The following is a 12,941-nucleotide window of genomic DNA, read 5'->3' as shown; positions in this document are numbered from 1 at the left end:
TCTTCCATGTACACTGCACATTTATTTTGTTATGTCTATAGACGTAACGGCTATAGTTATCACCAATGCTACACAATTTGCTTAGGCCATGCTATTTCTTTTCATTTTGCCATAGAAAACAAAATACTTCGAAACAGTTTAGCCGAGCTACGAGCCGAGTTTGAAGCTTTTAAGCGCACGGCAAACAACAGCACATCACAGCAACCCATACAAATTGCGGACCACACTTCCAAATCACCCCCACAAACATCACACAAATTGCGGACCACACTTCCAAATCACCACCACAAACATCACTGCAACAAAGTACCGCCTCCAGCACTCATTCGTTAACGCTGCAACAGTTAGCACAAAACATGCAACTAATGTTCGCAGAGCTACACAAACTCAAACGAATGGTAGAAGATGTGCAAACAAAAGCCGCAGCCGTCCCCCGAAAGAGGGTCAGTCAAAGTCCGGGAGCTCCTACCAGGACTCCGAAAGCTATAGAGCACACTGATAGCGACAGTAATATCCATGGATAATATGGCAAGCAACACAAAGAGTGGACACATTGAAATCTGGCAATGGAATTGCTGCACGCTATGCACTAAATTGGCTAATTTCACGCACTACATAGAATCGGCGCCAATCCCTCCCGACGTTATCTGTATTCAGGAAATAGGGAAACAAAATCAAAAACTCAAAGGCTACGAGCTTTATGCTCACCCTGACTACCCTCAAGTAGCCACCTTTGCCAAGAAGGATGTCGCGATTAGCGTAAATTATTTTTTCCGGGAACCTATTCAGCACCAGATAATCACGATTTGGCCGCAGAAAAGGGGCAAACCTAAAACAATTATTGTCAGCGTTTATAGTTCTCCCAGAGAACAACAGGCGGATTTTGGAAACGTGGTGGCCACCCAGTGCGACTCGCTCAAGGTAGGGACAAATTAATATTGTTAGGCGACTTTAACGCGCTATGGACTTTTTCAGCTAACTCAACCGGATCTCCCAACGCGAATCGGGAACAGCGTGTCCCAGGACACTTCCCCCGACCTCACGTTCACCAACAACGAAAGTGAGACGCGATGGACGAACCTAGGTGAAAACCTAGGAAGTGATCACTATATCTTAAGCATATCGGTTAATGCAGCCAGGATTCGAAGAGCTATTGGCAAGGCAAGGCTATCCGACTGGACCAAATTTCGTGAAAAACAGAAAACAATCGGCAGCATAACAGACGTAGGAGAATGGGCCGAGCGGATCCGAGTTATTCACTCTAGGGTCACCAAAACAATTGAAACGACAACGGAGGCTCCAGCCGTGGATCATCACCTGTTGCATCTCTGGGAAGCCCGGAGAGGCCTCACAAAAAGGTGGAAAAGGCAGAAGCTTAATCGTAAACTCAGGATACGGATAGCTCAGCTAGCGCAGGAAGCTAACGAATACGCACAAAAGCTAAGCGACAGCAATTGGTGTCAGTTCAGCGACTCGCTTCGGGGCACGTTGACTACAAAGAAAACATGGCGCATTCTTCGAAGTATGATTGACCCGGGAGGAACAAAAACAGTCGCGAATCGCACACTTAAGCTGCTTGAAAACGAGTTTGAAGGTCGGGAAGCTGACATCATAGACAAAATTAAAGAGATATACGTAGGTACTGTACCGACCGGGCAATCCACCAAACCCGTTTACGAAGGTCAGGACCAACCGGAACTGGACGCCCCCGTAACCTTTGAAGGTTTACGCAGCGGCACACTCCTTCAAGAAAAACACAACCCCAGGGGTAGATCAGGTCACGAACGCAATGATTCGCAATCTAAGTGATGACACGCTAAAGAGCTTGACCAAATTCTTTAACGACACGGTCTGGACAGAGGACGGCGTCCTTCCAAAAGAATGGAAGGAAGCAAAAATTATTCTTATTCCAAAACCAGGTAAGCCTCGTAACATCAACAACCTTCGACCCATCTCCCTAACGTCGTGCGCGGGGAAACTCTTTGAAAAGGTTGTGCAGGTCCGGCTCTCGAACCACATAGAGCTAAACAACATGTTCCCCTCCAACATGTTCGGTTTCCGAGCCCACGTGTCAGCACAGGACATTTTTCTACTACTAAAGCACGAGGTCCTGCACCCCAACAGAGGGTCGGAAGATAAAGTTGTACTGGCATTGGACATCAAAAAGGCCTTCGACAGCATCTCCCACCACGCTATTCGCGGTGAACTGTGGATCGCGAATTTATAACTACGTGCGCTCGTTCCTCAGCCACCGCACGGCCACAATCGGATTAGGCTCCACGAGGTCCGACACCTTCAACTGTCCCGACAGAGGTCCCCCCAGGGAGCTATACTCTCTCCACTGCTATTCAATGTAGGGATGAGAAAGCTAGCCCTGGAGCTAGATAAGCACCCGAATCTCGGTTGTGCGATATATGCCGATGATATCACGTTCTGGGCTCACCAGGGGTCCTACGGGGACAAGCAAGAAACCCTTCAAAAGGCCATAGACGCAGTCGTGGAATACGCGAGGGCGGCGGACATGGCATGCGCACCCGAAAAATCGGAATTCATTCGGGTGCGTGCGAAGTACGCAAGAAAGAAGGACTGGGTGCCGCTCACTTTGACTCTCGACGGGGTGCCTATTCGTGAAGTGGAGACACTCAGAATATTGGGGATGTGGATACAGCAGAATGCTGGAACATCTCACACCCTACAAAAACTAAAGGCGGTCACAGGAAACGTGGCCAGAATGATAAGGAGAGTGGCAAGAAGCAGAGACGGCCTAAGGGAGAGACCATCAGCCTGGTTCACGCATTCGTAATTAGCCGACTCACATACGCCCTTCCGTATCAGGCCATTGTTTTGTCCCACCTCCTTGACAATGACTTCATTCTCTTTGTGGTGTACATATTGTTACGTAGGAAGACACCGACGAAAAGCTATTTACAAGTATATTTACAAGGCAATACGCCGCAGTTGACCAAGAGGCAACAGCCCGCGCTAGCTTCCAATCGTCGTCTTCGTCTTCTTCCTGCGCGGCTCTTCGTCAGTGGGAATACTACCCCGTACTAGCATTACCCCCGGCGGCAAAAGCGCCGTCCCGGAGCGACTAAAGGCTGGACTCGGAAGCAGTGTAGTAGCTCTTGAGCCTACTGACGTGCACGACATCACTGGACGCCAGAGTAGATCACGAGGTTGAGCTCAGAGGAGCAATTTCATAAGTCACAGGCGTCACCTGGCGAAGCACGCGGTAGGGCCCTGTGTATCGCGAAAGGAGCTTTTCGGAAAGTCCAACGTGACGACAGGGCGACCACAGGAGCACGAGTGCACCAGGCGAAAACTGTACGTCACGGTGGCGGGTGTTGTACTGACGCTGCTGCGTGGTTTGCGAGACCGTCAGTCGAGCACGGGCAAACTGGCGTGCATGATCGGCGAGGGCGATGGCGTCGCGCGCATACTCGGTTGTTGAGGTCGCAGCAGGAGGAAGTACCGTGTCAAGGGGCAAGGTCGGTTCGCGACCGTAGAGTAGATAAAATGGAGAAAATCCGGCGGTGTCGTGCCGGGAAGAATTGTAAGCAAAGGTGACGTAAGGAAGGGCAACGTCCCAGTCGTGGTGGTCCTTCGAAACGTACTTGGACAGCATGTCGGTAAGGGTACGGTTTAAGCGCTCTGTCAGGCCATTGGTTTGAGGATGGTATGAGGTAGTCAGCTTGTGTTGAATAGAGCAGGAACGCACAATGTCGGCGACAACTTTCGAGAGGAAGTTACGACCGTGGTCAGTAAGCAGCTGTCGCGGGGCGCCATGCACTAAGATAATGTCAGGCAAGAGAAAGTCCGCGACGTCAGTGGCGCAACTGGTAGGTAGAGCTCGCGTGATAGCGTATCGGGTGGCGTAATCAGTTGCGACGGCTACCCATTTGTTCTCAGAGGATGACGTGGGAAAGGGACCGAGGAGGTCTAATCCAACACGAAAAAACGGTTCCACAGGGACGGCGATCGGCTGGAGATGACCGGAAGGTAGCACCTGAGGCGTTTTCCGACGCTGGCAGGGATCACAGGCAGCAACATAGCGTCGGACGGAGCGAGCAAGACCAGGCCAATAAAAGCGGCGGCGGACGCGGTCGTACGTGCGGGTTACGCCAAGATGTCCTGCAGTGGGTGCGTCATGCATCTGAAAGAGCACAGTCTGTCGTAGATGTTGTGGCACGACAAGAAGAAGATCAGGGCCGTCAGGGAGGAAGCTCCTTCGGTACAGAATGCCGCCCTGGAGGACATATCGGTGAACGGATGTGTCGGTAGGTGCAGAGCGCAGACGCTCGATGAGTACTCGCAGCGATATGTCTCGGAGGCGGAGAGTACTGGCGGAGCAATCGATGAGAGCAGAATGTGCGGAGAGGAAGCCGAGGATGATGTCGTGGGGACAGTGAGCGATGACTGTGAATAGCACGGTAGTGGAGCGATCGGCGAAGGAGACGCGGGCGGCACACATACCAATTACGGGGGCTGTTCCGCCATCGGCGATACGGACAACAGGCGTCGTGGCGGGCGTGATTATTTTCCTCAGCCGGTTACGAAGATCCGCGCTCATTACCGACAAATGCGCCCCAGTGTCTATGAGAGCTGATACAGGAACACCGTCGACTTGCACGTCAAGAAGGTTCAGATGGGTGGGCAACGTCAGGAGAGGATTTGGCGGCGTAGGGAGCAATGCAGCGTCACCTCGAGGCGCTGCATCGTCTAGTTTTCCGGCTGGGAGCGGCGTCCGAAGAGAGTCGGCGAATAGGAACGACGGGGCTGGGGAGAGCGAGATTGTCGTCGTTGGGGCGAAGGCGAACGAGAATAGGGTCGGTTCGGCGCAGGAGAATCGGTGGCGGCATTATCTGAGCGGGCAGCATAGGGACGAGAAAGGCCACCTGAGGGGCGAGAGTAGGCAGTATATGTAGACTGAAGAAGTAAAACGAAGGACACCGACCAACATAGAAGTGCTAAAAAATGAAAAAATCTAAAAGACGTTTCGGCTTCGCTACGGAAGCCTTGTTCACAATGGTAAGACGGAAGGTTCATGGAAGCTTATGTATGCTTTAGAACGTGACGTAAGCAGCGCGTGTATGACGGGGGGAGGGTCCCCTCATTTCGATTAAGCGTGTGACGTGTTTTTTGGCAACGGGCCACAATATCGACTGGGATCGCTCGAGAATTATCGGCCAAGAAAGAAACCACAAATCGCGTCTGTATCTGGAGTCACTGGAGATACAAAAAACACGTCACACGCTTAATCGAAATGAGGGGACCCTCCCCCCGTCATACACGCGCTGCTTACGTCACGTTCTAAAGCATACATAAGCTTCCATGAACCTTCCGTCATACCATTGTGAACAAGGCTTCCGTAGCAAAGCCGAAACGTCTTTTAGATTTTTTCATTTTTTAGCACTTCTATGTTGGTCGGTGTCCTTCGTTTTACTTCTTCAATGCTTCATCCCGACCAGACGGGCTTCCGTCGAACCCTCGATTTATATGTAGACTGGTTCAGGGAACTCCAGCGACTGCGGCAGTGCCGAGAAATGTGCCCAATTCGATGGCAGTGAAAACAAATTGGCTTGTCGTCTGCAGTGCGCCATTCAGAGGGGTTGCGGAAACGTGGAGGGTAAGAAGGTGCGGGACGGGGTGGAATCGAAGATGCCGGGTGGGGAACAGGGCGATGGGCCGAGCAGATTGTGTGAATACCCATGTTGGCGAACTCCTGGCGGACAACTGCCTGGATCAGGGAAACAGTGACTGCAGGTGCATTGGAGGGGCTGGAGTCGAACGCAGCCGGATAGGCGGCCTCAATCTCACGCCGGACAATCCTGGTAACATCGCCAGTGTTGTTGGGACGAGGAGCGTCGGCACAGGAAGATGTCGCTGGGGTGTTGGGCAGACGGGCAAACTGTTGGTCGATACGGCGGCTTTTAGCGAATTCCAGGCGGCGGCACTCTTTTATAACTGCATCCACCGTCGCGACGTTGTTAAACACGAGCAAGTTGAAGGCGTCATCGGCAATGCCTTTGAGGATGTGGGAGACCTTGTCGGACTCAGTCATGTGTGCGTCAACTTTGCGGCATAGAGCCAAGACGTCCTGAATGTACGTGACGTAGGGCTCCGTTGACGTCTGCACACGACCGGAAAGCGCCTTCTGCGCGGCAAGTTGGTGACCGTAGGGGTTGCCGAACAAGTCTCGAAGCTTTTGCTTAAGCGAATCCCAACTGGTCAGCTCATCTTCGTGCGTCCGATACCAAACTCGAGGTGTGCCACCGAGGTAAAAGACGACGTTGGCGAGCATGATAGTTGGGTCCCACCGGTTATTGCGGCTGACGTGCTCGTAAAGGCTGATCCAGTCCTCGACGTCTTCCCCATCTTTTGCCGAGAATACGCCAGGATCACGGGGAGCGGAGAGGGTGATGTAGGTCGTCGAAGTGGCAGCAGGTGTCGGAGCCGCTGTAGTCGGGTTGGCGTCGCCGGGAGCCATGAAGGTAGGCTCGACGGACCGTCCACTGCGAAGCTCCGTGACGAGGAACAGGGAACGTCCACCTCCACCAAATATGTTACGTAGGAAGACACCGACGAAAAGCTATTTACAAGTATATTTACAAGGCAATACGCCGCAGTTGACCAAGAGGCAACAGCCCGCGCTAGCTTCCAATCGTCGTCTTCGTCTTCTTCCTGCGCGGCTCTTCGTCAGTGGGAATACTACCCCGTAGCATTATTTTTGCAGTAGGGGGCTCCTGCTTTCTGCAGGTTTTCAGATTCCTTTTGGCAGTGCCAACATACCTGGCAGAACTATACAGGGGAAGCCCTCTTCTAATTCGCTGGGTCAGCTCCTCAGCTAGCACAGCATTCCTATAGAAATTCAGTAGTGCTGGCAATATTTCCTGAGACCACATGGCCTCATCAAAGAAAATCCTTTCGACGTGTAAGGAGGATGCAATGGATGCTGCATTAGTCCACACAACGAAGTCGCACCAGCTAAGTCCTGTCACTGCCATTTGGCCCTGCAACTGGTAATAGTATTCGTGCTCCCTTTTCAATGTAATTTCATTACCTGTTGCCCTACAACAAAACTTTGGAGAAGCTGCAGCTTCTTCGATACTTTTTCCTTTGAAAGAAAACGGGCATTTAACTTCTAGCAGCCCCATGTCACTGCCCTCAAATACCAGTCTATCTGGGGATGCAGCAATAAAGGGATGCTCAGCATGCACGTGCAGGCCTGTATATCCCACAGTTATGGACTTATCCATGCAGGCCATTAGCTGTTCATATGCCTGAACGGCATCTGGCTCGTGCACATTTCCATAGTGCATGGCTTCAGTTTTATAGCTCCGCGGGTAAAGTATTTCTTTAACAATACTGTCAGGTTTCCGGCACCGCACAATTCTTTTAAACATTGAGGCAGTTAGCCGACCAATCCGCTCCATGTGCCAGGTTGGATTTGCAGCCTGTCCAATCGTCGACTCGAGAACAACTGCTCTGCTGTCCACCGAGAGGGCCTGTATAGCTGCAAAAAAAACAGTATTGTTAATTTATAGGTTTAGAATCCGTTTTACAAGTCGTACAGCAAGCATTACATTGTATTAAAGCAATGAGAAGTAGCATGACGTCAACAAAGCATCACTTGTCATGGCAATGTTGAGCTATTTGGTGGGGATTCATCGTGGAAGGAAGTAAGGGGTGCAAACATGGACACAAGAGAACCAGACAACACAAACGCTGCAGATAGGAGCTAAGTGTACTAGAAATGAAGCTTAAAATGAGAGAAAGTTCAGCTAGTTGGTAGCGAATCGCACTAAAAGAAAGTAACGCATGCAAACATGGATACAAGAGAACCAAACTAAGTAAATGCCATGTTGTCTAGTTCTCTTGTTGGTGTTTGCACGCCTTACTTTCTTTTATGTTGAATCACTTGTCAGAAACTTAATACCATTAGGTTAGCTTTTATTTACTCCTACAAAGAAACCCCTACAGGCCTACTCAAAGAGGCTAAAGTACTTAGGTTGTGTCAAATGACACAACTGCATATTGCAACGATTAAAATGTAGGTAGATACTAATCTCCTACAAAATTGTACAGCTTACTTTCACAGTGACATAAGAATTTTTCTGCAGCTTGTAACTTGCATGTGCTCATTATGTTTTATTTTTTTTCGCTAATTATGCTGGTCAACATAGCTAAATCGTAGAGTTGGTTCAGTATTGCAAGTATTTAAACATGCCTAAAAACAAGAAGAGCAAGACAAATGTGCATGCTTTCAATTCCATGCTCTGCTAAAACACAGTCAACACATATATATGACAAATGCCGTGCATGAATCCAGGTGATGGACTCATGCTAAAGGAACATCCATTATACATTCACACAGTGCTTCACAAACATGCCATAGATGAAGCAGATATGTTTGAGGACCCTGTGGGTGCTCACACACATCGAGTTATGCGACAGCCTTGTAAAAGTTAAGAAATGACAAGACACTAAGTCTAAAACTGACTGCTGCATTATGTGCTGCTCAGTGGGATACTTGTGAAGGTGATGCCCAGAGACATAGGTGGGCATTCTTATATAAATGAGACAGCCTCAGAATGACACGTGCCAAGACAAAAAGTTGCGAAAAAAGTAATAAACAAGGAAGTGGACTTTCTTACCATCAAACCTCTCATGTATGAGTCTTTGACAGGTCTCACTGTGGATGTCTTCAATGTCTGGGACCAGTGGAGTGTCTGAAGCTTCTGGTGCCACTTCACTGGGACTGTGTTCATCCTGGAATATAGTGCTTTACATTAGACAGCGCAGATAACATGCAAATGTTAGCTTAGTGACTACCTTGAATAGTAGTGCAGCTTGAAATATACGAAGCAGCATAGTAAAGATTTGAGGATTTTGTAAACAGGTCTTTGACAGCATCATATTGCGCCAGTGGTGAGAAGCGCAACAAAATAGGTTCAGATTGTGGTCTCATACCTGGCATGCCTTATTGCGCATGGTTGTTAAACAAGCAAACTAAGTATTGTACTTCTGAATCATTTTTCACATTTTATTTATTCGTACTCTAAATGCCTTCTTTCAGGGTGAGCAAAGAACAGTTTTGAAAGTAAGCAAACTACAAGCTTACTAGCATTAGGAAATTAAAAAAAAAACATTCAGATGCAGTGACATGAACTCGTGCTAACATGTGCTGTAAATCAAGAGCAAATGTAAATATGAAAGTGCAATAATGTGCATGTTGCAGAAGGGGATAGAAAAAACTCAAGCCATACGTAGAGGTAAACAGTAATCAATGCACATCAGATATGCCAACGCAAGATTTAAAATTCTTTAAAATTAGGTTCAGCAGCTCTGTGTAGAGAAGTTATTCCATTCAGCTATAAAGCATGGTATGAGAAATCAAGGGACACTTAATACACGTAACTAAGGAAACTATGTACAGATAATTTAATAAGACTTGCCCAGCATGCTATACTCACATGCTTTGCTGCATAAGTTGCAGGTGATTGGACAGTCTCGCATGATAATTATGTGAATCACATGTGGCTATAAGAAGTTATGAAGCAGGCACTGGGGAGTTCATCACCGACTTGATACCTACAGTATTACAGGAGGCGTCAAAGGTCTTGTCTTTTGTAAAGGCACACAGCATTTGAAAGCCCTTAAATGTATCACACTTTGGAATTCACAGTCCCTTACTGCTGTCATGGACAAGACACGCTATAGAATGGAAGTTGAACAGATGTTTTTGTCAGTTTAACAGTGTGTATGTGCATGAATGCTCTCGCATTATTTCAGTCATCACGAGATAGGTTCTGCCAGAATTTTTAAAATAACTTTGGCTTTAAAGAGGTTTAGTTGCCTCAATTAACCAAGACTTACATCACAGGTTTGCTGCATCATCTCATTGCTAAGCTTGCAGATTGTTTAGTGAGATAAAAAAATGGCTGTGGCTTAGCTAAGGTTAAGCCCAGGATGCGAAGCATACTAGCCTTTATTTTAGTTGTTGAACCACTGTTTAGCCTGGTGAACTGCTGTTGCTTGGCTATATTTGGTTCGGCTAGACGAAGAAACAACTCATGCGTTACTCTGCTTCGCCTTCAAGAGTGGAACGCGACAGCGTTCCCGTCGACCCGCCAAGGGATGTAAGACAATGGGCTACGGAGCAGCGACTACGCGCCCCGCATTGAACGCGGTGAGCGTCGAGCAACGCAGCGTTCGGCGCGGCAACGAAATGTGCGCCTGAGCAAGCGACGCACGCCTGAGCCTTAGAAACAGCTCGTTTCTAAGGCAACACCGCATTCACTAGAGGCGCTTTTGTACCGCTTTCAAGCATCGTACTCGTGGCTCAGTGGCAGCGTCTCCGTCTCACACTCCGGAGACCCTGGTTCGATTCCCACCCAGCCCACCTTGCAAGAGTTGAGCAAATCCACCTAGAAAATCAGTTTCTGTAGCACGCCGCAACCTTCGCTTCTCATTCCAACGAGCAGCTCTGCCTCCAGGAAGCATCTCACCTCGTGAGTGTCTAGCACAGGCAAGCGCAGCTGCTTATATACCGCCGCGAGCGACGGCGCGAGTTGGAGCCCCGTTACCTCTGTCGTGACGTCACGGTGTCACGTGGTATTGAAGGCGACACCGCCGCGCCTGAGGAGCTGGGTTGAGCTCTCGTAATATGCTTCGCATAAAAGAAAGTCACCATATATAAACACTACTGACATTAGTGTTATACTGATGCAAACTGTACTTCGCATAAAAGCACAGTAAAAGGGGCTCTCAAACTGTTCCTGTCTGTCGTCACATGCTGATGGAACACTGCTAACTCTTATTTTAACAGATCACAAGCATGCAGAGTTAAGTGTAGCACTTACAAGTGATTCTCCTGAGTTTTCTTTGCTCATATAACGGAGAAGCAGGCAGTTTGCTGCCACCTTTTCGAGATCGGCAGCAAGCAGAGATGGGTCACTCGGTGAGAGCCCTGGCAGTGGATCAAACCGCCGCCTTTTCGCACCTTCATGTTTCCTTGTGTGAAAAGTGATGTCTTGCAGAGGCAGAGGTGGCTCATGCTTTTTGACTGAAAAAAAAAAGTTTTGTTTGTACAAGTACAATAACGAAATTTTAAGTGCTTCCTGTGATGTTTAGCCAACGACCACATCCATTGTAAGAAAATTAAATGTTGCAGTTTGGGATTATTTTTTCTCTATGCAGGTCTTGTAGTTAAGAATTTTTGAAGCGACACCAATATGTGTTCTTAATTAAAACCAGTAGCCTATATTTGTCCACATACCAATACTCATGTACGCTGTAAACAATGTAGCTGTGTGAATGAGTTGATATTCAACAGCTGCTACCACAAATGCAAACAATTTTACAACACGTTAAATGGTCAACACGGTGCCACAAAGAACCGTTTGCAGAAAGGGGCCGGAAGTGTGATCACAGATTTTTTAGGCACCTTTGCCGCCTCCTATGTTAACTAATGCTTGCTAAGTAGTAGCATTCTTACCTTGGGCAGGAACAATCCAAGCACATGGAACTTCCGTGCACGTTGCCGCATCCTTTTGCGCCAAGTGAATGGCATGAAGGATTAATCCAACAAAATGTTGGCATGTGCCGCTCAGGCTGCAAGAATAAAATGGAAGAGGAGATGAGTTTTCATGCTCAACAGGTATTCATCAAGGAAAAGATGGGATCAAGTGTTTATGAATTCGAAAGAACGGGTTTAAGTTCACGTCACTCAACGTGAAATACATGCGCCAATCTCAGACATGAGCCGCACACCACCACTCGCGCGTTGGCCTTGTAACACCATGTGCACACATTAACAGCACCATTGAACGATGCGATGCGGCTTGTCAGACAGCTATGCCGGCACGAAGTTAGGTACAACTAGCGGTTTTATAGTAAACAGCCAAACTTGGAAGTCATTCTCGTTATATGCCTCTAAATAGTGTACAGTCGCCCAAATCTTTAACTGGTGTGCGGGAGCGGCGACTTTTCCGTGCGTCAGCGCCGTTTGACGGGGCGAGGCTGGAAACAGCCTAGTAGACGATGGGCCCAGCTGAGCGCGCTTTGTCCGCATGCGCTTAGCCTCAGACTGTTTCCAGCCTCGCCCCGTCAAACGGCGCTGACGCACGGAAAAGTCGCCGCTCCCGCACACCAGTTAAAGATTTGGGCGACTGTACTGTGTGATACCGGCAATCCAAGGCTGTGTGCGGTCGCAGACAAGTATGCTGCACGACCGTGTTGATCGGTATACATGCAAATGCGCAAAAACAAGAACTCCCCGCTTTCTTCATTTACAGTATGTGTATTTGTTCAACATTTAAGCAACCGTACCTTTATATAAGCAAACAGCTAGCCCAAAACGGCAGGGCCGGTATAGTTATGAATTCCAAAATTTAACCCATCAGACTTAAATGTCCTGCACGCGGTTCATGCAGGTCGCGCTCCAGATGTAGAATAGAAAGCTTGCTCACCCTGCGGGGCAGAGGCAATGACCAGCCAGGATGGAGCCCGACGCCTTGGAAATCGCGGCGTGCACGATGTAATAGCCGCCTTTCATTGACGGTAGGCAGATACTACGCAAAAGTCCGCACGTGGATTCTGCTGACACGTCGTTGTACATGACGTTGCGCACGTATCCTTCTTCTTGGAACATCGTTCCTTTCATTTGCTGTCGCGCGAAGCGCGCTCCGCTCGACACCATGTGTTCTTCGAGCTGCGCTTCCGTGGGTATTTTGACGTTGCCGAAGCGCTTTTTCCAGCCGTTCGTCACGCTGAAGAAACCTCCAGGTACAAAGCAGTCACCAGCGGGCTCCATGGCTAGCGGACGGCGACAAACTGTGCGCACACGTTGTTGCGGTTTTCACTCGCACGCTGCTTGCTTGCACACGTGTCTCGCGTGCGGCGGCTGTCTGTCGCGGCGAGAGCGGCGCCTGCCAAATCGT

At 48.9% G+C, this 12,941-nt stretch overlaps 1 protein-coding gene across 1 annotated transcript; it reads right to left on the bottom strand.

The window, feature by feature from the left end:
* Window positions 1–8,201: 8,201 nt before the first annotated feature.
* On the bottom strand, window positions 8,202–12,941 carry LOC139055803 (uncharacterized). Its single transcript, XM_070533353.1, has 5 exons — window positions 12,471–12,941; window positions 11,498–11,613; window positions 10,863–11,065; window positions 8,655–8,769; window positions 8,202–8,227 (listed from the first exon to the last, which is right to left on the bottom strand). Exons 1-5 carry the CDS (start codon window positions 12,812–12,814, stop codon window positions 8,202–8,204), a joined length of 804 nt encoding a protein of 267 aa, XP_070389454.1. The 5' UTR covers window positions 12,815–12,941.

This window comes from Dermacentor albipictus, chromosome 2 (assembly GCF_038994185.2).
Source record: "Dermacentor albipictus isolate Rhodes 1998 colony chromosome 2, USDA_Dalb.pri_finalv2, whole genome shotgun sequence".
NCBI classification, from domain to species: domain Eukaryota; kingdom Metazoa; phylum Arthropoda; class Arachnida; order Ixodida; family Ixodidae; genus Dermacentor; species Dermacentor albipictus.
The sequence above is the reverse complement of the archived record's forward strand: the minus strand, read 5'-3'. Positions and strand labels throughout refer to the sequence as shown.

Coding starts and splice junctions, on each gene's coding strand:
- LOC139055803 (XM_070533353.1), bottom strand. CDS start 12,814: ATGGAGCCCGCTGGTGACTGCTTTGTACCTGGAGGTTTCTTCAGCGTG. Junction 11,614..12,470: donor CATTGCCTCTGCCCCGCAGG/GTGAGCAAGCTT, acceptor TTATTCTTGCAG/CCTGAGCGGCACATGCCAAC. Junction 8,770..10,862: donor AAAACTCAGGAGAATCACTT/GTAAGTGCTACA, acceptor ACTATATTCCAG/GATGAACACAGTCCCAGTGA.